The sequence below is a fragment of the Oryza glaberrima genome, chromosome 1, assembly GCF_000147395.1.
Source record: "Oryza glaberrima chromosome 1, OglaRS2, whole genome shotgun sequence".
Taxonomy (NCBI): Eukaryota; Viridiplantae; Streptophyta; class Magnoliopsida; order Poales; family Poaceae; genus Oryza; species Oryza glaberrima.
Genome location: NC_068326.1, coordinates 34,785,475 through 34,811,488, shown reverse-complemented (window position 1 = coordinate 34,811,488; position 26,014 = coordinate 34,785,475). Strand labels below are relative to the sequence as shown.

General features: G+C 42.7%; 3 protein-coding genes across 3 annotated transcripts; 1 reads left to right on the top strand and 2 right to left on the bottom strand.

The window, feature by feature from the left end:
- Positions 1-520: 520 nt before the first annotated feature.
- On the bottom strand, positions 521-2,778 carry LOC127760835 (uncharacterized). Its single transcript, XM_052285141.1, has 3 exons — positions 2,413-2,778; positions 1,970-2,322; positions 521-1,126 (listed from the first exon to the last, which is right to left on the bottom strand). Exons 1-3 carry the CDS (start codon positions 2,587-2,589, stop codon positions 673-675), a joined length of 984 nt encoding a protein of 327 aa, XP_052141101.1. The 5' UTR covers positions 2,590-2,778; the 3' UTR covers positions 521-672.
- Positions 2,779-11,210: 8,432 nt separating this feature from the next.
- LOC127782224 (beta-galactosidase 3-like) lies at positions 11,211-17,735 on the bottom strand. The gene is given in 20 exon segments (XM_052309326.1): positions 11,211-11,789; positions 12,133-12,469; positions 12,554-12,765; positions 12,850-12,960; positions 13,162-13,269; positions 13,487-13,596; positions 13,887-13,987; positions 14,149-14,333; positions 14,604-14,768; positions 15,041-15,159; positions 15,243-15,330; positions 15,537-15,642; positions 15,785-15,873; positions 16,316-16,459; positions 16,571-16,663; positions 16,749-16,815; positions 16,934-17,046; positions 17,144-17,239; positions 17,317-17,573; positions 17,576-17,735. Coding segments are annotated over 20 exon segments (2,757 nt in total). The 5' UTR covers positions 17,721-17,735; the 3' UTR covers positions 11,211-11,678.
- Positions 17,736-20,501: 2,766 nt separating this feature from the next.
- On the top strand, positions 20,502-25,486 carry LOC127779439 (ubiquitin-like domain-containing CTD phosphatase). Its single transcript, XM_052306217.1, has 6 exons — positions 20,502-20,886; positions 23,151-23,295; positions 24,362-24,476; positions 24,555-24,618; positions 24,711-24,885; positions 24,969-25,486. The coding sequence occupies exons 1-6, from the start codon at positions 20,576-20,578 to the stop codon at positions 25,209-25,211; spliced, it is 1,053 nt and encodes a 350-aa protein (XP_052162177.1). The 5' UTR covers positions 20,502-20,575; the 3' UTR covers positions 25,212-25,486.
- Positions 25,487-26,014: the final 528 nt, after the last annotated feature.

Here is a 26,014-nt window from a genome sequence, read left to right as displayed (position 1 = left end):
ACTTCACTCGAGTATGAACGATCGATCTATTCATGGCTGTGGTCCAGTTCGTCGATTTTCTCGGATCGGCCGATGCTTCGCTGGCCCAAGAAATGGCCCATTGGCAACATATCATATGTAAGCAGTGTGATGACCCTTGAATCCCTTGGGGTTTCAGCAACTGCAGCCTGTCAACTAGTGCAGCAAAAGCAGGGGGGAAAAGCACAAAGTAAAGCTGCAGTTCATCAGCCAAGGAAGGGATTAGGCAAAGCTGTTACCAGCACGTCCGTTGTAACTGACGAGAACAATCGACAATTAGGCGAATGATTGTTAGTGCTTTTCGCAAAAGACAAGGAGCCTGGAGAACAGGTGGACATAGCAGGTGGGAGTGGCATTGGGTACGGTAGTAGAATGATAGTATGAAGCTTCACTTTTAGATACTTAAATAAATGAAGTGGGGTTAGTAATTAATTAAATGGGCCATTATATATGGACAAAAAGAAGAGGGCGAGATCTCATCAAAATAAACCCATACAGCTCATCTGGAAAGGCATGTACTATCCACAGAAGACTTGGTTTTCATCATATATTATACCTGTATATACAAGGGCATCTCTCTTTATGTACTCATTCTGATTGTTTAACACAAGGCTTAGAAAATTTGATACACTTGGACCTTGCATTTCAATCTCATCAATCCCATGCACATCCTCTCAGAATTTGAGCAAGACCGTCGCGTTGCTCGTCAGTAAGCTGCTTCGGGAACGCGATCTCAAACTTCACCCTTAGATCACCCCGTGTTCCTTTCTGATCGGCAATTGGCATCCCTTCCCCTTTGATGATCTTCTCATATCCTGGGCAGATGATCTCATCCTGAAATGAGCAGCTCACCTTCTTGCCACTCAGGAGCCTGAATGAGAAGGACCAGCCGGTGAGCGCGCTCACCAATGGCACCTCGGCTTTCAGCACCAGGTCGTTGCCTACCCTCTTAAAGACAGGGTGTTTCTTCTCCGATATGACGAAGACGGCATCGGCCGGTAGGCACCCTGGCCTCTCATCCCCCATGCCTTCAAATGTGATCTTGTTCCCTTTCTTCCACCCTGGTTTCACCAGCACCATCTGGCTCACCTCCTTCTTGACTATTGACCTGTCCAAGATTGTAAATCCATTGAAGGTGATTAGTCCAGCAACACTGAAAGAGAGAATCCAAGGAGGAAAGGTGCTTAATAGTCACTGTCACTGAACCTTCCTAGACTACCACCACCATCAACATGCAAAAGAAAATGTGGATAGTGCTTATTGCCCAAATGGTCCACTTTGCTAGATGCTAGATCCAAAACTACTGTATTCTAAGCCCTCGACAAACACGTATACGCATAGGTGGCAACGAAAGCAACTTGAGTTGAGATTTTATCTCCTCAAGATTGGATCTTAACATGTACTAAACCCTGATCAACACTGCTGTTATTATGCTTTGTGTTAGGTAGGATAATGTTGCAAGAATAGGATAGATACCCCGGAAGAGAAAAGGTACACACCAAAGGGAACTTGTGTAAAAAGGTTTTCATGTGTTCCAAAGTAAGCTAAATATTCCACTGACAAATGCAGGCTATAATAAAGCAGTCACCCTCCACTGTAAAAAAGAAGTGCGCCATAGCCTGGAAAGGAAGGAAGTGGTCGTGCTGTTTCACTGTTCATGGATCATTTTGTTCCGAACAGTGCAGAGAATTGGGGAGGCACAAAGCGGAATGGATGTCGCCATCAGAACAAATTCTGAATTCTTGCCTACTCTGAAGTTTCCAAGCATCGATCCATTAAAATTGGCATGCAAGTGAGCGAATCACATCAGGGTTGTTCCGGTTGCATCGAATTGTTAGTTTTAAAAGAGGAAAATGGATGGATGGATGACAAGCGATTGCTCGCCAGAATTCAGGTGAAAGCTCCAATCAATCTTGGCTCACGGATTAGGTGGAGGAAGAAAGGGGTATACCCGTTCTTGGTGACGACGTCGCGGGTGAACTTGACCTCCTTCTTGCAGCCGTGGCAGAGCTCCTCGAGGGTGCAGTCGAGCTTGCGCTCCAGCGGCGGCGCCTTGCGCATGATTGAGCTGGAGAACTCGGCGAACGCGCGCCGCCCGCCGGAGTTGCCGGAGCTGTACACCTTCTTGAACTCCCTCGCCGGCGTGCCGGGCGCCATCCTCGCGCCGAAGTCGTCGCTGCGCGTCCTCGCGATGTGTGCCCCTCCGCCGCCGACCACGCCGCACGCCATGGCCTTCTCGCCCGCGCGGCCGTCGTTGCAGCACACCCCGAACACCGCCCTGTTCTCCTGCTGGTCAAGGAGCGCCTGCGCAACCAAGAATCGCCCAACATCACGACACGACGCCGTCGCAATCTACAGCCAACGCACGCACGCAACGCACGACTAGGCGCTCACCTCGTAGGCCTCGGTGATGGCCTTGAAGCGGGCCTCGGCCTCGGGCTTGGAGGACGGCGGGTGCTTGTCGGGGTGCCATTTCTTGACGAGGCTCTTGTAGGCGGCGCGGATTTCCTGCGGCGAGGTCTCCCTGGGGATGTTGAGGATGCGGTGGTACAGCTCGGGAGGGTTCCCCATTGGAGAGGGAAGAGAAGACACGGTGGATGGATGGATCGGTGGTGGTCGCGGAGGAGGAGGAAGAAGAAGAAGAAGAAGAAGAGCAAGGGAGGGGAGCGAAATGAGGAGTTTGTTACGGAGGGAGGTGGTTAAGCGGCAGAGGAGAAACACAGCGAGTGTGGCTGTGTGGGTGAGTGAGTGAGTGAGAGAGAAGAGTGGCTTTTATGTAGGGGCATTTATTTGAACTGGTGTTTAGAGAGAGGGAGGGAAAAAAATTGCATGTGGGGACATAGCGGCATGAGGGGTGAATTGGCAATGGACAAGGACTGGAGTGGAGTGGACTGCCTACCATCTACTTCTCCAGTGGAGGAGAAAAAGAATTTTGATGGTTACAACCCTATAAAAAAATTCAATTCTGAGCATTATTTGAATAAGTGCATGTCTATTTCGTAATTAGGATTGTGTTTTTTTTTACAAAAAGAGTATGTTCTAAGCTATGGGCTACAAGAAATAAAAAATTAGCAGATTCATTAGTTTGTTTAGTTACAAAAATTGGAATACACAAACTGATCTAGGGGTACTACTAGTACTACAAATATAATTTTAGAACCAAATCCATCATTAACGGGTTTTTGCCGTAAGACGGAATCGTAAAAAAAAAAGCCGTCGTAATGTTTTTTATAATATATAGTCCTGAAGAAAGGTGACAACTACAGAGGGAGAAGGCGCCAAAGACTTACTGCGTGTACGGCCGACGAGAGCTGGAGTGTTCTGTGTGTTGCAGTAGTGCATGATTACAAGATGGTTTTATCTGATGGAGGTGAATGATTGGGGAATAAGTACGGCACGGTTAGCAATTATTGCCTTGTCCGTACCGGCCCAAATGAAAATGCTTTGCTCGTGCATATGATGTGTGTGTCTCTACTTGATCCCCCCATTCAGATCAAGTGGCTCTCCTCGCACTGTGCTGCCTGTCAGCCTATCACGCTGGCTGAGTCACCACAACACATATAAAATTTTCTTTGTACACTATCAGACAGATTGTCATATAAAATTATATGAGCTACTACGCGTACTCGATTGGATTTTAGAAACTGCGAGCGGGGCACGTACGCTTCTAGTCAATGGCCATGCAAACGCCTTGGATTCTTCTGTTCCCGAGCGCGTCGTCTCGTCACGGCCGTGTGCGCATGTGCGAAGCTGGTGGTGGAGATGGCGATCGATCGGTCGGTCGATGGCCATCGCCACCTGGTCCATCTCTGTGCAGACGCGACGCCACGTATACGGACGTGTAGGCGGGTACACATACACGTACCGATCTTGATCGTCCGGGCCGATGGAAATTGAATGAGCACGTTGTGTAGTAAGGGTGGCAACAAAATTTGCCAGCGGTGCGTACGTATTCTGTCGCAGGGTCTGGAGCCAAGGTGCGTGATGAACTGACCACCAATGGCCACTGGGGCGTTGGACATGCTGTAGTTGTTGGTGTAGTGGTAGTTGCAGTAACTTCTTCGGATCTGGAGCGATGCGATCTCACGTGGTAGATTAATTTTGGAGTTGGTTGTAAACTTGTAGTAAAAAATATACTGATCTCTCGATTGATGGGGTGATTGCGAGGATGCCTGCGATCGACGAACACGTGCAGTACAGTAGAGGGAAACCGAAAACCGGATCGATTCGCGATTCGAGGGACAAACTAAATAGTCCGTTATTAGCTTCTCGAATCTCGATTGGGGTGGGTGATCAGGATCAGGATTCAGGATGCAATCCCCGGCGAATTAACAAGCCGCCACGAGCATATGGTGAACCCCCCACCGAATCGTCCGTGCGGCGGGCGCCGCAGCGCGAGCCCAAAGATGTTTGTCCCACGTACTACTACGTAGTGTAATACAGTCGTACACGCCGCGCTCCGCACCGCACACCGGGTTCGTCCTGCGGACACCGCGCGGGGCGAGACGTTTTGCGCCCCCCGCGTGCGCGCGCGAGATTCGCCCAATCCATCGCGGCCCGGCGGGTTGTGTGGGCTTGTGAGAGCACGGCGATCCCCGCGTTTGCCGTCGCGCGCTGCGGCTGCCTCGCGGGCCTGGATGTGTTACGCATCGGGTGGATTTCACCACGTACGCGCGGGGTGCGCGCGGGTGGCGGCTCGGCTCGGCGCGCGCGAGGAGCCACAGGTAGGTCGCGCGTACGCGGCGGTTGCTCGTCCACGCTGTGTCGCGATCTTTGTCACGTACTACGTCTCGGCTCGGCGCCGCTAGTTTGGGTCGGTTCCGTTCTGTTCGATGGGCTATCATCGTTTCTCGTTTCTCATGTTCCCTTCCCGGAGCGTAATTGGACATGTGGCATCGAAACCAACCCCGATCCGTAACTCATGGAAGCCAATGCCGAACAGAACGGACGTAGTAAACGATCCGTAACTCAACCGGACGTAGTAAACGATCGCAGTTACAATACTTTGACGCGCCCGATCTACCTGCCAAGAAATCCTTGTACATATATACAGAGATCGAGCAAGGAGGGTACCAGGAGACTCACTCACTCCACTATGTTCAGTAGTAATCGCCTCACTAGGGACAGTCACGTGAAGGTCTAAGAAGCCATAACGTTGCTTGCAGTTGGGGGGTCACTTTTGGCCGACAATCCTGCCGAATTAAGACCATATTACTACCCAACGATTCAATGCAACGCATTCCTTGGAAAATAAATCATCGGCTAGCTCACGCTAGCTTCACCCAGCAAAGCAGACATCCACAACAAACCTACAGAAAACAGAAATGAGTCAGTCATACCAGAAAGACTATTCGACAGAGGTAGTAGTAGCGACGAAGTGACAGCGAGAGAGGCTGCAACATGGGCGTCCCTGTGGCTGAGTGAAACATGAAAAGTGAACTGGTTTGACCCCCATATGACAAGTCCAAATCAGATCAACAACATTTTTAGATAATAGAAATGGATTACATCTACGGCTTCTGTCATAAGACACGCAGCCATAAGTTTAATAGTAATAAAAATGTAAAATAAAAGTAAATCAAAATGAGAAATAAAGTGATAGGACAAATCCCCAACTCCCCTTTATTATTGACTAGCGTTAAACCACATAAAATATTTTAGCTAGCAATTCTTATGGAACTACGCCACCCATAGTGGAATAAGAGACCCTTGGCTACCGATTCCAAGAGTGTAGCAACATTGCGCATAGTATCATGCTCCTCCTGTGGTAGCATCGTAGACCAAAAGTGGAGCCAGTAGGAAGACATGAAGATAACCTGCATAGGGTTAGATAATTGTTTACCATTAAAAACTTTATCATTGAGACAACGCCAAATTGACCAACATACAGCACTAGCTCCAATTAGAATCATCTTCTTAATGGACCTAGATACCCCTCTAAGCCAATTACCGAAAATGTTTCTGGCGTTATGGGGTGGGGGATATTAAAAGCAAAAAACACACATCTCCAAACAAACTGAGCGACATGACACTCAAAGAAAAGATGTTGGATTGTCTCTTGTGCATAGCAGAAAGAACAATGTTTGTCTCCCCCCCCCATTTTCTTTTAGCCAGGTTATCTTTCGTTAGAATTACTTTCTTGTGAAGAAACCACATAAAGACCTTGATCTTTAGTGGAATTTTCAAGTCCCACAGAATTCTCTTTTTGATCCGAACATTACAGTTCATGATCGCGGCATACATAGATTTGACGGAAAATTGACCATTCATATGGAGCCACCATACAAAGCAGTCCTTTTCATTTGACAGAGTTATATTAGCTAGCCTGAGGATCAAATCGTTCCACTCGATTAGCTTTTGGTCATCAATAGCTCTTCTAAAAGAGATATTTAGCGGCGTTGTGCTCATGACCTCTGCCACAGTAGACTGCTTCTTTCGAGCCACATTAGATAATGTAGGGTATTGATCTTTGAAAACACGCGATCCCAACCACGTGTCTTCCCAAAATCTTATGTTTGTCCCATTGCCACATCTAAAAGAACCAAACCTAAGAAATTGGTCTTTGACTTTCATTAAACCGGCCCAGAACTGAGAAATACCTATCTTGCTGGACATACCAGAAAGAGGTTTACCCTTTAAGTATTTATTTCGCAAAAGGTCTTGCCATAGGCTTTCACCATTAAACAGCTGGAAAAGCCATTTGCTTAATAAGCAGCTATTTTTTATATCAAGGTTATGGACACCTAGTCCACCTTGATCTTTTGGTCGACATATGTTTTCCCACTTAGTTAGTCTATATTTTCTTTCCAGTCATCATTACTCCAAAAAAAAACGTGACCTAAAGTAATCCAGTCTTTGAAGCACACCTCGTGAAATTTCAAAGAAGGATAACATAAACAAGGGAAGGCTCGAAAGAACTGAGTTTAGAAGGGCCAATCTCCCACCATATGACATGTTTTTGCCTTTCCATGTGCTGAGTTTCCTCTCAAATCTATCTTCAACTCCTTTCCAATCAACATTCCGGAGTTTCCGATAATGAATAGGAATACCAAGATATCTAAACGGGAAAGATCCAGAATTACAACCAAATAGTTATCTATACTGATCCTCCACTTCCTTGGCTTTCCCAAAGAAAAAATCTCACTTTTATGAAAGTTTATTTTCAGCCCTAAGAGCTGTTCGAACACACATAGGATGGCTTTCATATCAGATCAACATTTAATTCGTGATTTGGACACTCAAACGAATGTTAGTTACAGAAGGGGGAAGTTGGGGTGAAATTGTGTAGACCCAGTGGAAAAGAAGATCCGAATCGCTTAGCTCTGTCAGCGCTGAGTGGGCAATCATGTGCTATGTATTTTTGTTAGTTGTGATGGGATCAGCATTTGCATCCATGCTATTTCACTCGAAGAAATACTGGGAGTAATGTCGAGACAAGAACATGGGGGATCCAATGATAAATTGAAGCCAAAAGAATCCAATGATCTGGTCATTTTCTCTTTAGCAATTTCGTTCTTAGCATTTGAAAACGATATACCCAGGATCATATATAGTTGATGATATTCCCCGCAAGAAAATATATTTAATTGATGATATATTTTTTATTTGTCAAAATTAGATCTCTTCAACCCAGGAAAAACACTGGACCATACTGAAATAATCCTATTTGAGGATTTTTTTTAGATGGAGCGAAATAAGTGTAGCTCAATTAACTAGTTAGACTAGTGGAACCTATTCACTTGAGTTTAAGTTTTAGGCTTGTCACTTGATCGGGAGAAACTGAGCAAAGAGGGAAACAACAATGAAATTTCTAGCTCTCAAACAAGTAGATGAATAAATAAATTGTTTTTAATTAAATTTGTTTATAGGTTAACTTGAACATTTGATATCTCCATTTTTCAGAATTGGTACATTTTCTTTCTTTTTTTTTTCCCGAACTATCGGTGGTACAATCATGGAAAGGTTGTGTATGCAATGAAGAATAGTATTTTATACTTACCAAGGACTTACCAAAAATGCTAAAGTTGTGGCTATTGGCTAGACAGGGACACCCCCCCCCCCCCCCCCCCCCCCCCCGCGAAAATTTACAGATATCTCTCAAGAAAAAAGTTCACAATATGATATATATATTTCGTTTGTCAAATCATTGGCCTGTATATTACAAGTTCTTGGAGCCTATCTAGGTGCGTAGTATTTTCATCTCCTTTGGGCTTGCCTTTTCCTGATAGAAAATTAAGATATGTCTCCCTAGCTGATGATGACTTCGATTTTGTCCTTTGCCCTCCTACTGGAAACTGTATAATAGTAAATGTTGCTTAGAATACAGTCACTTGACAATGATATTGTAGGTCGGACTCGAAGCCAGGAGAGCATGATTAGATTCTTCGTTACGTCATCTCTTCAAACTATTAGAATTATCACAAAAGAGGATTAGAGCAATGTGATGACAGTTTGGCACGCACACTGCTGGCGTCCAAATCACAAATAATCCATGAGCTCCAAGGTAAACCGAGCAATTAACTATTGGAATCATTTTCTTTCTTCCTTTCCCTTAACTTGGTTTTCCTTCATGTCTTTGTTGGTACCTGTGAAACGACCTGATGCAACATCAGTATACGACATCATAGTTAACAGAGGTGTCTCCCACTTAAGTGTCGGCAGATTGGGGAAAGATATCTAGCTGCCTTTTTGCCTAGACGGCTATAGAACCTCCAAACTATGCAGAAGCAGAACCACTAATTTTTCTTTTGTTCAAATATTGTATGCATTCCATCAGATTATCTTTACAAAAGAGGCTCTGATTGATCTGTGATATATTGTTTGGCATAAACAAGAAACCTCTGCCCCCCCCCCCCCCCCCCCCCCAATCTTCAAGGATGTGATTGCTAAAGTTGCCAATCTTTCTTGCTACAAGGGAGAGCCTTATCTTGTCGCCGGGCCGGCTTTGCCGGCCAAACTTTGTATTAAGAAGAAGAAAAATTCAGAGTCTGTACAGAAAAAAGAAAAAGAGAGCCCGAGGCTCTCACACCACAGGGGCAAAGCCCAAAACATGGAGAATCACCCACGCACCGAACCGGACACACTGGTTTACCACAGGGAGCCTTATCTTTACTTGCATCAACCTTCAGATGAGAGGCTTGTGTTAAAAGATAGCACAAATCATTCATGTCCCGGGCCCTGCATATTTACACCAAATCATGCAATGCCCGCTGCTATTACAATATATATGTACGACACGCTTGGTCTGCAATTAGTATATCCTAATATTGCTCAGAGCGGAGAAATGGCTGGGCCTGCCTTGCAATCTATTCTGGATATTCTTTCAATGCGCTAGTACAGTCCTTAGTATTCAATACACACCTGTATGCATTATCTCACAAGTCATAATACTGCTTAATGTCTGAAATTAATAAGTGGATGACAGATGAACAGCCGGGCTAATCTTAGCAAAAACAAATTAGTTGGCTAGTCTTCAGAAATACAATGTTGAAGACTTACCTTACAAGGCTCTAAATGGATAAAATCTTTTGCAAGAACTTTAAATTTTGCACAAGATGGTTTTCGAGCCTGAAACTTATTGGCAAATACTCTTTTATCTTTCTGGAATGAACTTGCCGGAGTAAGAGAAAAGATTCTGTTCGCTGAGATGTCACCGATCATTACTCGAATGAGTCAATGATGGAAAAACAAGAGAGCAATGTGTTTAAATACGCTCTGCCTCTGCTTTCTTAAATACTTGTATGTTTCACAAATGATGATTCCACAAGGTACTTTTCTAAATTATCCACATTTAACTATACAAAACCATACGCATGTCATAATGTCAGTGTATGTACACAATATTTGGAGGGTATTTTCGTTACGTTTTACTGAAAATATAATGTGTCTCTCTCCATGACATGAACCACTTTGCATATATTTCCAACCCAATTATCCAAACCTCGAGTCCATTTTTCTCTAGGAAACCAAACATATGATGGTTACTGAGTGCCCGCTGGTGCACGTACACGAAGTACCAAGCGTTTCAAACCGGTATATGGGGCTTTCAAAAATTGACACCAACCTCTCAAACCTAACATCAGAATATTGTTCCCAACAACCAATGTTGTCTAGTATCCTAATTCTTACATGTCCATTGACGAACTATTCGCGCTTCAAATTTCAACTAGCCATCTATCGATGAATTCCAATAGAAACTGTGATTTCCTATTCTTCACCAGCCAAAGGGGATGCGGTTTCCTGTTGTTTCTGTTCCGATCCATGTCCCGTAGTTGATCAACGGCAGATATCATCAGTGGTGGGCCCTACATGTCATATTCAATCTTCTTGAATGGTTTCCTCATCTCGTTGTTCATATATTATACACCCTTATTGCCTCCTCTCTCTCATGACATTATAAACACCAAGGGATCAATCAAATCAAAATGGAATAATTGTATGAAAACCATCGTTCAATCATAGTTTTATGTGATTTCACGATCAAACCATATTATTTAAAGCGGAGTTGAGATTACTGAAACCAATCTGGAATCATTTTTCTCTCTGAGTTGCTTTGCGGTGGTGTACTTTCGGCGGCTTTGGTTCACGAACCTTACTGAAACGGCAGACAAAAATCACTCAAACTGAAGCACTCAACAGAAATCACTCTCATGATTGCAAGAGATTGGAACAAGGGAGAATGAAATCTCTGTTTTCCTTTTCGATGGAGATGATTCCTCCAATATTTATTTATTCCCTGATACTGTACAAGTACCATGGCCTATCAATGGAGTCATGAAACCACTACGGAAGAAGGGAGAAGAGGAAGGGAACAGGCTGTGGGTGATTAGGACTTAATTCGAGGGCCCCTAAATAATACTCACATGACAAGGAAAACATGAAGCGGCATCCAGTAAAAGGCCCCGGCTCCTTAATCCATGGCTAATCAAAGATTTAATAACATCCATTCCGCACGACATGGAATGGAATGCAGATCTTACTTAATCTTATCCAGAATCTACGGCCAATGGAGCCACAAGCTAGTGGTTTCTTCCGCACTGTGATCTTAGCAACATCACAGTACCCACACAGTGAGCAACTTATTTTTGTCTCCCCAATCATAACGAGAGATGAACTACTGTGTTGACCACCTGCTGCCTCAACCATAGATTCATTCACAGGTTAATCCAGAAATATCATGACGCGACACAACATGAAGAGAGCAATCCAAGAACTTTCTCCAGTGCGATCTGGTGTCTACATATCAGCAAGTCTAAACACGAAGAAAATGACAATTATGAAATGTTTCATGGGCATCGCAATATATCATATTATATTATATCCCATTCCTTTTGGGCTCATAGAAGCTCGTTCATGCCTTCATGTTTCTGAATCATACAGTAGTCCATTGCAAACCTGGGAATGCAGTGCAATTAATTCCTTTGCTCGGGTGGATGGTTAGCATCCACAATGGCGACCCGTCAAGGGTACCTGGACATATTGTTGAGCAAAAGAGAAGTCAAAGAAACAAAGTGCCAAATCATGCTCATAACAGGTCGTAATCTAAATCTAGGTAGGATTTCACTTCGAAGTTGTTGTAGTATGCTACTGTACCAAGCACTATAAGCTTCAAGTTGATGAGCGAATCTGTAGCGATGGATCTCATTGCTGAGTTAAACTCCTTAAGAGCAGTCTGCCTCAATCGCAAGTGTTTTGGTGACCCCAGGGCATAAATCTTCTCCAAATCCCTCGTCTGACAAGGAGACGGTACAGCCATTCATGTTCAGACAGGCCTGCCAAGATAAAGTAAACAACAGTTCAGCACAATTATAAAGTTTGATGGTCAGTAATATCAAGATCTCCATATAACTTCAGTCCAGAAATAGTTATTGGACAACTCATAGGGAACTCATGGCTCCTTTGAAATGGAAAGTTTTTACCCTCCTATGTGCCCAACCCAGTGTTCCCTGGTTTGGAACAGTAAAAACATAATATAATTCCAGTTGCTCTATGGCTACAAGTCAGAACTGATGGATCTAAATCCACATGCATCGACGTATATCAGAAAGTCAGAATCAAAGGCTCTCAAGTTTTAGATTAGATGTGCACTTTTTGTGCAAGAACTGTGCATATTACCTTCTCAACAACAGATATTGAGTTCGGATGGTGGCAGCTTCCTTGTTGGTAAGATCTGCAGGTTCCACTGGGGTTTCCAAAACTCGCAAACTTAACAGAAGAGATACTTTTACCCTTGGGGCAAGACAACTGTACTTTTCCTGCGTCTCTACCATCATTTTGGGTATTCCTATCCCAGGATTCCAAGTCAATGGAAGGGTAGTGCTCTGACACGAAGGAGCACACACTTGCCACAGTTCTTCTTGAGAATGTGATCTTTGTAGGATCCCCTCCCTTCTCCTCAAAAATCACAAGGGTGTTTCCTGATGGATGAAACCATGACCGTGGGACATGGTACCTTGACCAAATGCAAACAGAAATGTGAAATGTGAGAAGTATGAAAAAAAAGGTATTGTGAGCTGTGCCAAAAATCGTCACATACCATCTTTGAGTTGGCTGCCCACATCCTCTCCTGCACTTATTTGGAGAAAACGTTCCTCTATAGTCACAACTGGAAGTACACCTGTCACTGACAGGACTTATCCTGGGCCAATACCTCCCAATGGCATTTCCATTCAACCAAGCCAGGCCTTTCCCCATAGACTGCATATCTAATCCAACTGGATCATCTCCTTGGGGAACATCAACGTTTACCTAGAAGTATGTTGCATTAGTAGTTTACCGCAAGTAGTACGATGAGAAAAACACGTATGGAAAATATAGACCGAAGAAGGCTACCTTGTACCATGTCATTGGTTGATTTTTTGGTGGCTCAGACTGTGGCATCCACCTTATGTCCTTCCCCTTATCAGCCTTGAACAAACTATAATATTCCCCTTCCAATCCAATCTACCAGCAAATACATAAGATTCACATAAACATTACACCTCACCTTGCCCCAAATACTGGATATGTCATCATAGAAAGCAAACCCAAGTACATAGAAAGAGAGGCGAAAAATTATAGAATGGCTTTGAAGGAACAGTATACTACTTTATCATCAATTGAGTTCATTACACAAATATCTGAACAAATTCAACAATCTTGTACCTTGTATTCCCATTTATTGGAAGACAAGTCAATTATTCTGTTTTCCATTCCTGAGATCTTCACACTTGTAATGCCGGCTCCTGCCCATTCGTACATGGGTCCTCCATTCTTAAAAGGCACACAGTTTTTATCAATCAGATGATTCAAGCATTTTTAACTTGAAGCTAAAATAGCAGGCTTAACAAACTATAGGGTACAGTTAGAACTTTCTTTTGACAAAAGTGGGTACAATTGACATGCCATAAATAGCAATTTGCATGTAAAGGATATGCCTCAAGTTTAGTCATACACTCGTATGTAAAACTCAGTAAACGTAGGCACTTACTTGCAAACCAACAGTCATACTCAATAGGGAAAGTTTGTTCTTCCCAGCCCTCAAATTGACGGGCATTTCCACGCTGAAATTTGATTTTGAGCCATTACCATATGCACTACCTAAGAAAGATTTGCAAGTAGTAATGACATTAAACAGAAGAACTCAATAATTGAAGAGAACTGTAAAGTGTATATATGCAAAGAAAGTGCTGCTGAAGATATATATGGTTGTCTTTTTGGGGAAAAAAAGATGAAGAAGAAGAGGTGACAATTATATAAACTCTCATTTCAGGGATATATTTTGATTATATGGAAATGATTGGGCATTCAGAAGATTCGGCTGAACTGAAAATGGTATTGGATGGTGATTTGATGATGGTCTCTCAGCAAAGTAAGGGTAAGCAACAAACCTATAAGCTCATTGTTCAGGAAAGCCTGAACAGCATGGCCTTTGGATTCAATATGAAGAACATGGTTGCCACCTGCCAGATGACTTCCGTCTACGTCAAAACTGCATATTCCACAAAGAATAAAGACCACATAATTAACTGAAAGTTCATAGTTAAAAAAACTTATAATATAGACAATAATAAGATCTCTTTTTTGGATTGTTACATGCATATCTATTTGCAATAGAAGTAGTATATATGAAACAGACTGCAGTATACCAACCTTGTTGTGTACCATAGGTAGTCAGTAGAGTCTTTTGTTGTATTAATATGGTCTACAAATCCATTTCGGACTAAGTCGATATTGCCCCAAATCCCATATTTCTCTCTGAAAATGCTCCACCCATCAACTTTTGATGATTCCAAATTTGCAGGGACCATATCCATCATCAGAGTTTGAGATCGCACCTAAAGATGAAGAGCCAGGAGCTACAATTATTTGGGAGAAAAGAACTTCGTGCAATATGGCACTTTTTATATAACTCGGATTAAGCATAAAATATTCTGATATTTGCCATTTATTTTGCTCCTTTTTAATTCCTTTGCTATCCATGTTCCATTTGTTGAGAAGGGCGCTATCCGTTTTGTTTTGACAAGGCTTTTTTCTTTTAAGAAAAACATTTTTTGCAGCAATGCATGTTGTAATTCAGAAGACCATTGACATAGAAAATCAAATACCTTTGCAGTGTTGAACGCCACAATCTTGCAGTCAGGCAGGATACTGACCGACCAAGCAGGAAGATCATACGACCGGCTCTGGAAAGTAACAACTTTGTCCTTTTCTGAATCAACATTAGAAAGGAATGCAACACATCCTCCTGATTGATCAGTGTAAACATCAGCCTGCAAGCAAAAATGGGACACTATCAATTCCATAAGTTGGTAGAAGAAAATAATGATTTAATCAGGGGATAAATACAGGAGCAAAAAGTGAATAGCAGTGTGCATTAAAACACCAATGGGTTACAGTATGGTAGACATAAGCAGCATTTAAATGTACAATGCTCCTTACAGCAGAGATGGGTTGAAGTTAATATCCATAAGAAGTTTTCATGCAAGCTTTCATATAATATTGAAACCAGATTTAGGTCAAAGGTTATAACGATAAAACCTACCTCTTGTTGAGGCCCCAGAGAAACAAATGACGAATTACCATACAACAGGGTATGCTCGCCCAATTTGATAGATTTGTGAAGGTCCCTTAGATGAGCCCATTTCGGAAGTCTCCTAAGGCCTGCATTTCAGATCAACTAATACTACTAAGAACTCTTTAGGCTTAATAGTTTGATGGAATTAATAACAGCAATAAATCCAAACCGTATTCATCGATCGGTGCATCATAGTCATAGCTAGTAGTAATGAATGGCCCTCCAGTAGTGCGACCGAAATTTGTTCCACCATGGTACTTCAAAAGGATAGAGAAAACTTGATTCAACTTTCAGAAATATGGAGCTTCCACTAGTTATTCATACTGACAAATTGTATTCAAATGACTAAAAATGTATCAAGATGCTTGAACTTGACTGTAAATCTTTGGTAGTGCAATCAACAGAAAACAATTATCAGTGTGCCTTTATCAAATTAAAATGTAACTAATGCAACAGCAATTACCACATAGTAATTCTGAAGGCTGCCACCTTTCCCAAAAAAACGTGCAACAGAAAATGCAACATCTTCAGGGGGCCTGTGGGGATTACTTTCGCCAAAGGTCTGGAACCTAAATTCAAATAGGAAGAAACAAGCAGCAGCACATCAATTAGCTTCTCTTTTAAAACATCTACAATATTAACTCCATATTGTGCTATAAAGACATGAGAAGTACTAGATGGAGTCTGTTGCTAATATGTCAAAATCGTTACCATCCTGGCCAATTCTCAGTCCAAAATTTTGGCTTGGTTGGTGAATTTGGCTTGAATTGATCACAGTAGAATGAATTGCAAGTGTTTATCTGCAAAAGTAAATTTGAATGCGTGAGTGTAACCGCAAAAGAAAAGTTACTGCATATGCAAAAACTTTATTTACATCAGTATCAATCACATGAATATGCCAAGATGTTATGAATCACAGAATGACGGGAAGAATACTTGAAGACGTTATGGAAAGACAATCCTGATAGCTATAGCAGTACAAAAACACCAATTGCGAGGTTACGATTTCAAGTGCCACAGATTATCTGCTGTTCACTGTTCAGTTTGCCTACCACAATCTCTCAGATTTTGAAAAAACTTTTCAAAGGATTTTATACCATACACTGTCAGTGACAAAATATAGCAGATGTGCTGGTCTTTCAAAGAATTTTACACCATACACTGACTGCCAGTATGTTTCATGGAGCAATTCATGGTTGAAATGTTTCATTAAGCAAAATGTGTTGAATGTTAGAAACTAACCACTGGATCAGGCGCATCATACTGCTGGCACATGATCCAAGGGACACCAGTATTCTGAGCCAGAGCCATACTAGCTGCCCACATTGCATATGGCTTGGCACCAGCTCCGTACGCTTGTTCCATATCTCCATATTCATTTTCAACCTACAGTGCACCAATTCTGCCGTCAATTGTGAAGTACACCTATCTCAAAGTTGATAGAAACAGATTGATGTTTCAGCGCCCCAATTAGGATTAGTATGACAATGTCCAGACCTGAGCTAGGATGATGTGCCCACCCTGCGAAGCGAAGAATTGTTCTTTCTTCATCATATCCACAATGTACGTCGTGAATCTCTTCATGTGAGACTGCGTAAGTAAATGTCAGTATAACCATCACCAAACTTGCAAACTCCCCAAATAAAACGCCACGAAATTCACAAGCCCGCCACACCTTGAACGGCTCATTGTTCGTCCGGAACACCGTCCCGGGCACGTAATGCAGCCACACCGGCACGCCCCTGTACATCCACGCACACATAAACGGATAAACCCATCAACCCAGAGAAATCGAATCACCATAATTCTGCACAACTACAACCAATCGTGACACTGCATCAGTATAACGAAGAGGCAAACCCGAAGGTCCATTCTGCGGCGACGAACGGCCCAATGCGCAGGATCATGTACAGCCCGGCGTCCTTGACGATCTTCGCGAATCGCACCAAATCGAACCGCTCCTCGAAGTAGTACTGCAATCAGCATTCACCAATCGCACACAAAACACACAGGTTTATCACGGATCGAACATGCTAAATCCATCACAAATTTTGGAGAGGCGGCCCGGACCTGGCCCTGGGCGGGCTCGTGGCCGTTCCAGAACACGTAGGTCTCGACGCAGTCGGCGCCGCCGTCCTTGGCCTCGGCCACCAGCTTCGGCCACATCTGCGAGCACGAGCAGCGAGGTTACCGGTAGTACCACCGCAATGCGCGCGTGCTGGCGTTCGGGGTGGGGTGCATACCTCGGGGACGCTGCGGGGGTAGTGGATGGAGGTGGAGATGAGGAGGCGGCGGCGGCCGGAGATGATGAGGGAGCGCTGGTCATACGTGACGCTCGAGTTGGCGCCCGCTGCGGCGGCGGTGGTGGCGCCGAGCAACGGTATCAGCGGCAGCAGCAGGAGGAGTAGCCTCCGCAACGAGAAGGAGGAGGAGGCGCCCGCCATGGCCGCCGTCGAGGGTGGTGGTCGATACGGCGTATGAGCAAGTACCACGCGGTGTGGTGGTGGTGGTATAAAATAGCGTGGGGAGGGAGACGCCGCGCCGGGGGAGTGTGGACAGTGGAGTGCAGTTGTTTGGATTGGATGCGGCACCTCTCTCGGTGTGCCGCGCCGTGCCCACAGTCCCGACGACGGTGTGGACGCCCCATCTCTCCCGCCGTTCCGCGCAAGCAAACGCAACGCGACACACGCGATGGGCACGCACGCAGTGTCACTCGCGGCTTGGGTTGCGCAGCCGGCGCGAGGACGGTGCGTGCGTGCGCTGCAGCTGGCCGTGGCCGATGGGTTCGGGGGATAGCGGACGCAGCGGATTGGGAATGGATATGCCGTACGCGACGCGACGCGGGGAGGGAGGGGAAGCCGGGGAACCGTGGATCGCGTCGGCGTCGCGGAGTCGCGGGGCGCATCCGCGCATGTGACCTTGGTCGGGCCTCGGGTGACGATGAGTCCATGAGAACGACCGCTGCTTCGGCGGTGGACCCCCGTCCCGTCTCCTGGACGAGTGCCACGTTTTCGTGACGACCCCCGTGTGATGCACAGCCTGTACAGGGGTAGTGGAGTGCAGATGCGTTCAGGATCTGTGTCCAGCGAACGGCGCTCTGTCACAGCTTTCAACAAGTTTGATCCTAACTTCTCAACTCAAACTTGTACTACCAGAAATCGACTTCAATTAGGGTTCCACATCTACTTTCCAACTTCAACATACAAACAAAATCCCCGAAGGAAAAAAAAAACAGCTTTCGATCACAGAAATGAACAATCACCACTTTTCACATATCTAGTGTTTTATTTAAATTTCACTTTGGATACTTTTAGGAAGCTCCAGGGCAGGGGCATGTTGAAGCCAACCTCAGACATGCAAAATATAAATATTTGCCATTATCACATTTTGACAAGGTAGGGTGTAGAGTCAAGTGTTTGTTACATTTCCGAATTTCAAGGGGAAATTATAGTATTGCGTAGGTTTGAATTTGTTGCTGCGTATTTTTTTGGTAAGATAGTGGTATTTTTAAAGCATGTATGGTTTGTTATCTTACCAAAATCAGATGGTGCCAAAATCTAATAGTGTTAGAAATTGCAGCGAACCAAATATGCCATTGGAATTTGTTTTGTTCCAGATTTAGGCGCTACAAATTTTAGCAAACTAACAAATCATGTTGTTTAGCCCTTCTAACGCGTTGAATTGTGTTAAAAATTGATTTAGTTTTATTATAATAATATATTTATTGTTATGAATACAATTCTCTCTATTTAAAATTATTTTAGCTAGGTCGAATATTCTTACCTTTGACCGTATTTTCTTTAAAAAAATTATATAATTTAACATCATAAGATTTAGGTTTATGTTTTCAAATTCATTAGAGAAAGCAATTTTATGATATATGATTCACATGTCGTTAAGCTATATAAATTTCTAGTAATTAATGGTCAAAATTAAAAATATTTGACTTAGAACAAATCTCAGATAATAAGTAGTTCAAAACGAATGGAGTGACATCATAACAAAATCAATGTTGAAGATACAAGTGGTTGGTGGTTACTCAAATGCACAACGTCTAGATTACAGTCGCAAATGCAAGTACTCAGGATTCCATCAAAAAAATTATACACAATATTTAAAATTTATCCTAAAAGTAGTAACATTTTTTTCACCTACATTCTAATTTCAATCAATCACAACATCTCTTTGTTCACCAGACATACAGAGCACAATCTAATTTAAAGCCCAGTCATCGAGCCAAGCGTTGTTGGGACTTAGGAGAGGAGAGGAGCGTGGTTAGGAGGGAGAGAGGAGCTTATGTGAACGATCGATCGGGTAAGGGTGTGTTTAGTTCACGCTAAAATTGAAAGTTTAGTTGAAACTGGAACGATGTGATGGAAAAGTTGGAAGTTTATGTGTGTAGGAAAGTTTTGATGTGATGGAAAAGTTAGAAGTTTGAAGAAAAAGTTTGGAACTAAACAAGGTCTAAATTGGGTCAACCACATCAGTTAGTCACTTATAATGCCCTTATAACCTATTCGATAACACTCTAGCTAACTCCAAGAGCGAAATCTCAAGTATAGCTCTGGAGTAGTCTGAATCCCGCTTCATCTTTTTAGTTTATCTTTTCAGATCACTCTAACATGCTCGGCTCTTTTTAAAGGTAGAGATAAAGCTTAAAATCACATGGTTGAACTGCAGCTATAGATGATACTTTTTTCATCAATAAAAAACAAACATAATACGACATTTGAGTATATCCAAATCTATAGTACTAAAATATGTTACATCTAGGTGACACTTTTTTCATCCCATAAAAAACAAACATAATATGATATCCGAGTTTATCCATTCTCCGTAGTATTCTCGTATTAGGTTTGTTTTTTTATAAAATTTGTACTAAATATGATCTGATGGCTTAAAACTGTTGATGATGTGGCTTCTTTCATGTCTTACTTTATAGAAGTAAATGTCTCTTAGTGGATACCAACTATATAAGAAGATAGGATGGAGGGAGTATGGATCTCCAATAACAGTGCAGGCAGTGGCGGAGCCAAGGCCCGGCTTGAACAGGCAATGGCCCTGGCTCCACCAGCTGCACGCAACAATTCACCAATAAATTAGTGCCTAATTACCTTAGTAATCACCTTTCTTAGTCACCGGCAAGACAGTACAATGCAACTAGTACTACAGTAAACGCGCTCAACACAAACTTTTAAAACAAATGTTCATACTAAAGTTATCTATGAATTATATAGGCTTGTATATACCTCATTTGTTGTTAGACTTGCCCGACTCATAAAAAATTTTGAATCCGCCACTGAGTGCAGGTTAGCCCATCCGTTCGCTATCTTCGATCTGCTGTTCAACAATTCCTCTTCCGCCTTCCAGTGGCGGTTACGTAAACGCCTGGCCTCCTGTTATTCTCCGCCCCGTACAGAAGGAACAGTAGAGCTGTAGAGCACACATCATTCTCGTTCTCCTCCCCCAAAACCTCCACTTGTTTCTTCAGACCCCAAGCCGATGGCGGAGGCGTCCTCGTCCTCGGCGGCGGCGGTCCCGCCGCTGGACCCGGAGGCGATTGCCGCCGTGGCGGAGGCAGCGCCACCGGAGGAGATGACGCTGGTGGCGAAGTGGAAAGGGAACGACTACACGGTGCGGGTGGTCGGGGACGACACGCTGGGGGAGCTGAAGCGGCGCATCTGCGAGGTCACGGGGGTTCTCCCTAAACGGCAGAAGCTGCTCTACCCCAAGTTCAAGCTCAACGAGTGCAAGGACTCCGAGCTCATCTCCTCCATTCCCTTCAAGCCCAACGTCAAGATCAACATGATCGGGTAAGCGCAATACCCTCCTTCCTCCTCGAACCCTACACCTCCATGTGCCGTCCCGTGTCTACTCTCGCTCGTGTTCTGCAGATACCTGACTGCGAAAACATTTGGTTACTCGTCGTTGAACTGGATGATTAGCTCGTAATTCGGGGGAATGTTGGATTTCGGTTGGTGATTCGACCGATCTATTCGATCCAGTGGCATCGCGTTGTTCATGATTTGAAATTGTTGTTTATTTCCTATGGGTTCTCAGATGCTGGGAACGGTATTTGAAGTTTGGGATTGACATCCAGTAGCAGTATGTGGAGACGTTTGTCTATTAGATTAGTTTCACGAATGGACGTGGAGTAACGTGGAGTGACTGAGGTTATGTGGTGTTCATCTGAGAGGAAGGAATAACCTTCTCAAACCTTGATTCCTCACAGTTTGAACACATTCGGGAGTGCTGTAGTTGCAATGGAATCATCCGTGGAGCATGTGAATTTATTGTTAAATTGATGGATTAGTGTTACCAATGGCTGCAAAATGATTATGGATTAGTGGGTTTTTTAAATAGAAAAACAGCAGGATGTTGTTTTTCTTAAATCTCTAGAGGCCCGTTATCGTATCTTTTCTGATGTGTTTCTGATAGTGATGCGAAATTGGATGGTGGTTGATGTTATATGTTCAGTTGGCATGTTTTTGGTGGTGATTGAAGAACCTGAATGATGATCCAGGGGCAAACTAGTTAGTCTGTTTGTACAGTACCATTTAAGCCTATGATCTGTGTTGATGTGTTCTAATCTGAAAGTGTGCTTTGTTGAACTTGAACTTTAAAGAAAGTCTGTTTCGAGTTTGGACAATACCATTTAGGCCGGGAGATCAGATCATTTACCGTTTAGATGGAAAATTGAGGATTTACCCTCCTATGCCAATGACATGTTTGGGTCATCTAAGGTCACTTACATGTGGGTCAGCAGGGTGAATCCTCAATTTCAATCAAAACGGAGGGTATATGGTCAAAATTTTCGTTTAGGGTATAGATCTGTGTCCTATTCTGAAAGTTTGCTTTGTTGAACTTGAAACCCTACCTATGGACATAATTCGATTAGCTTCCTTTTATTCTGTTTTATAATGTGAAGTTACTCATTATGCTTTGCCACTTATGTGAATGTTATTTCTTGGTAAAATTTGCAAACTAATTTATATGTCAGTATGTTCTTGACTGTTAAATGCTTATGTGCTATGTGGTTTGAGCCACTGATGTAATCCGATATTCTGCACATGGTTGGATCATGATTCGTTATTGCTAACTAAACTCATGCTTTGCAACAGATCTCAAGTAAATATACCAGAAGAGCTAAACATGAAAAGTTGTATATGTTTCTCAGGGAACATATATACTTCCAACCATAAATCAATGAGATAACCCTATTACAGCACATGTGCACAAATGAGCTATCCACAAAAACCCAATTAGTTCAAGAGGTTCCTTATTATCCGCATGAATCGCACCAACTCAAGGAATAGTATTGTGATGGCAGACTCACCACCACCACCACTAATATGTCCCTTTTATGTAGTAGAGATCTTAATTATACACAGTAAGGTTGTATAGCTGGCAAATTGTAAATTGGGTGTAGATTGATTATTATTGTTCATTCATGTGATAACCTTCTAATGGTGTAGAAGACTAGGAGGATCTTATGCTATTTATATTGGGACGGCTGTTACAAAGAACTTTCATTTGACACACCTTTTTGTTTCTAATATTTTGTCCACTCCATAGTACTTCCATTTGTAGGATCAGTAGTGGATGCTTGGATGGTGAGAAAAATGCATGTAATTGCGCTAATTATGAACACTTGTAATGTAGTATTCCTCTTTAGGGAAAAAAACATGCCTTATGGAGGGCTTGCTGAGGAAGTTTGTGAAGCATTTACCTTGAATATACTTTGGTGTGACACTTGTGGTTTTTCTAGTGAGGCACTGTGAGGTGAGAGCTTGGATACCTTTCCTGATTCAGATCTGTTTTTATCATTTCCAAGATGAACCATGGGAGATGGACCTCCTCTTAATATTGATTTAGCACTCTGGCTTTACTCAACAGTCAACAGCAGCATATTCAAGTTTTCAGGGTTTTTTTTTTCAATGGTTCAAATCACTCTTTTGCTGCGTTACATCTCAAAGATAATGGTTCTGTTTGAAAATTTGAATTTGTACACCATGTACTTATGTCCCATTTGAAGGTGCTTTCTATTTACTTTGCATTAATTTTGTATATCTTTCAGCACTGTTGAAGATGAAATATTTGTGGACCAAGAAGATGATCCAGAGATACTCAATGATTATGAAATAGGCCAGAATGAAGTTACTGCTATCAAGGATAAAGATGTCTACAAGCAAAAACTAAAACGGCGTGCGAGTCAATATAAGGTATATTCTCGTGTCATTTTCGTTTCCTGTCATATGCTTCTTCCTTATCCATGCTTTTATGGTTCCACAATATCCTGTTTGTTCTGACAGCCTGAGCCACATCTTAGTGCTTGTTCCTTTGACCTACATGAAGTTGGTAATATTTCCTAGCGTGGTTCAGGTTGTTAGTATGTCAGCATGTCGATTCTAGAAATATTTTGTGGTTTCACTTGCTCATAGACCAAAGCCATAACAGTGACGAGGGTTATTCTCTCTCTTGTGTGGTGCTGATTGAAGCCATAGCCAGAAACTTCTTTTCTTAGCAATGATCCATAAGTCTAAGCCCCTAGGGGAGGTAGTTTTTGTGGATAGAGATTTTGGACATTTGTGGGCGCTATAGCGATTTTCAGGTTACTGCAATGTGCTACTATGTTCCACAAGTTATCGTCAATTCCTCATCTAGCTATGTAGATGTACTAGTTTTACTTCTAATTGTTGTTTTGCATGCTTGGGATTTGTAGTAGATGTCTTATTGTGCTGAAAGGTATCATATAGGCACTTGGAGTAGAATAGTAAGTAGTTTTTGAAATTCCGCTATAGGCTGGCATCTGCTCTATTACCCACTATCTGTTGTCACCTTGTCTATTTGCTACTCCCTCCGTTTCATATTATAAGTTGTTTGATTTTTTTTCTAGTCAAACTTTATCAAGTTTGAACAAGTTTATAGAAAAATTCAGCAACATCTAAAATATCAAATTAGTTTCATTAAATCTAGGATTGAATATATTTAGATAATATGTTTGTTTTGTGTTGAAAATACTATTATATTTTTCTATAAACTTGGTCAAACTTAAAGAAGTTTGATTAGAAAAAAGTTAAACGACTTATAATATGAAATGGAGGGAGTATTTTTTATCTGACTCTGGCGTGTGTCTTCTACTTAATGTAATAATCTACTACTCATACAAGTATAGTGCTTTTTGATGCTGTTGGTTGTGAAAGCAGGTCACTGATCTAATTGCTATCTTGTTAAATGTACATAGACGTCGAATTTATTATTTATCTTTTCTTCTTCCTATTTCTGTAGATCAAGATATTGAATCCATGCCGCAAAGGGAAAAAACTGCTTGTCTTAGACATTGATTATACTCTATTCGACCATAGGTCCGCTGCTGAGAACCCTATCGAATTGATGCGTCCATGTAAGGGCATCTCCCATCACCACTATTATGTTTTCCAATGAGCTGTCATGAGGATTGATGCCATATTCCTCTTCACAGATCTACACGAGTTCCTCTCTGCTGCATATTCAGAATATGATATCATGATATGGTCAGCAACTAGGTAAGCGTTTTGTGATCCTGATCTATCAGTTAACTGGTTATGGTTGTGCTGTGAAACAAGTAAAGAAAAATACGATTGGCCTTCGAATGCAGCATGAAATGGGTGGAGATGAAGATGGACCAACTTGGAGTTCTTGGCAACCCCAACTACAAAATTACTGCTCTTATGGATCACTTGGCGATGATAACTGTGCAATCTGAAAACCTGTCAGAAAAGAAAACTTTTGATTGCAAGCCTCTTGGTGTCATTTGGGCTCAGTTCCCCGAGGTTAGTAGTGGCGTGGTACTGTGAATTTGTGACTGATTCTCATTGAATTATTTGCTCATTGCTTCTGTTTCTTTCATATGCAGTACAATGAAACAAACACAATCATGTTTGATGACCTCAGAAGGAACTTTGTCATGAATCCACAGAATGGTCTTGTGATCAAACCATACAAGAGGACCCATTCAAACAGAGGCACTGATCAAGAGCTGGTGAAGCTTACACAATACCTGCTTACCATTGCAGAGCTAGAAGATTTGAGCAAGCTTGACCATAGTGCATGGGAATCCTTCACAGAAGAAAATGCCAAGAGACGCAGACACAGGTAGTTTTTTCTCAGTGTATTGATCAGCAGGAAAGAAAAGTTCGCCCTCCTTTTTGTTCACTGCTATTAACTGCATAGACTAGAATATCTTGGATTGACCATGACAACCACAATGCGACTTAGAATACTCTACATATATCCCTGCGTTCGATCTGCACAAAAACATTTCCAAACTGCAACAGTTATTTTTTAACCTTCCTGTGTGCATTTCAACGTTAAACCTAGAAGCTTTGCACTATGCTCATTTTTCATTTATATATGCAATTTGGTTTTTGTCTATCAATTCTTGTCCTCACTGTCTGGCATCTAGCTTGCATTTGCATGGGCAGTGTTCTGCAAGAGTTAATGGGACTGTAGAATCATGAGCTTGTCCCTTGACTCCCATGGGGGACTTGACTGGGTTTGAGTTACCACTGCCAGTATGGCGTGGTAATGATGAGCAAGGCTAGCCTCTGGCTAACTGGCTCTTCCAACGTATCATTTCAAGTACCATAATGGTGCTGCAGCCTGTTTGGTATCTCTATGTAGGTAATCAGGACAGCCAATGGTCCCTGGTTAGTGGCTGCATTTGTCTCCGTTTTAGTAGTGCTCTGTCCCCGCGCGGGACGAACTTGATAAATACTTTCTTTGGCTTAGCTGAGCTATGTACTAGAACTGATCTCTGTATTAGTACTCTTCCCTGTCTGCTTTAGACCTCCGTTACCGTAAATTCCATCGACCATAGAAGAATCGGGCTTGTGTATCTATCCATGTTGATCTATTATCTATTGGCCGTGCGCCTTATGGTAGAATCTGGAGATGTAAACC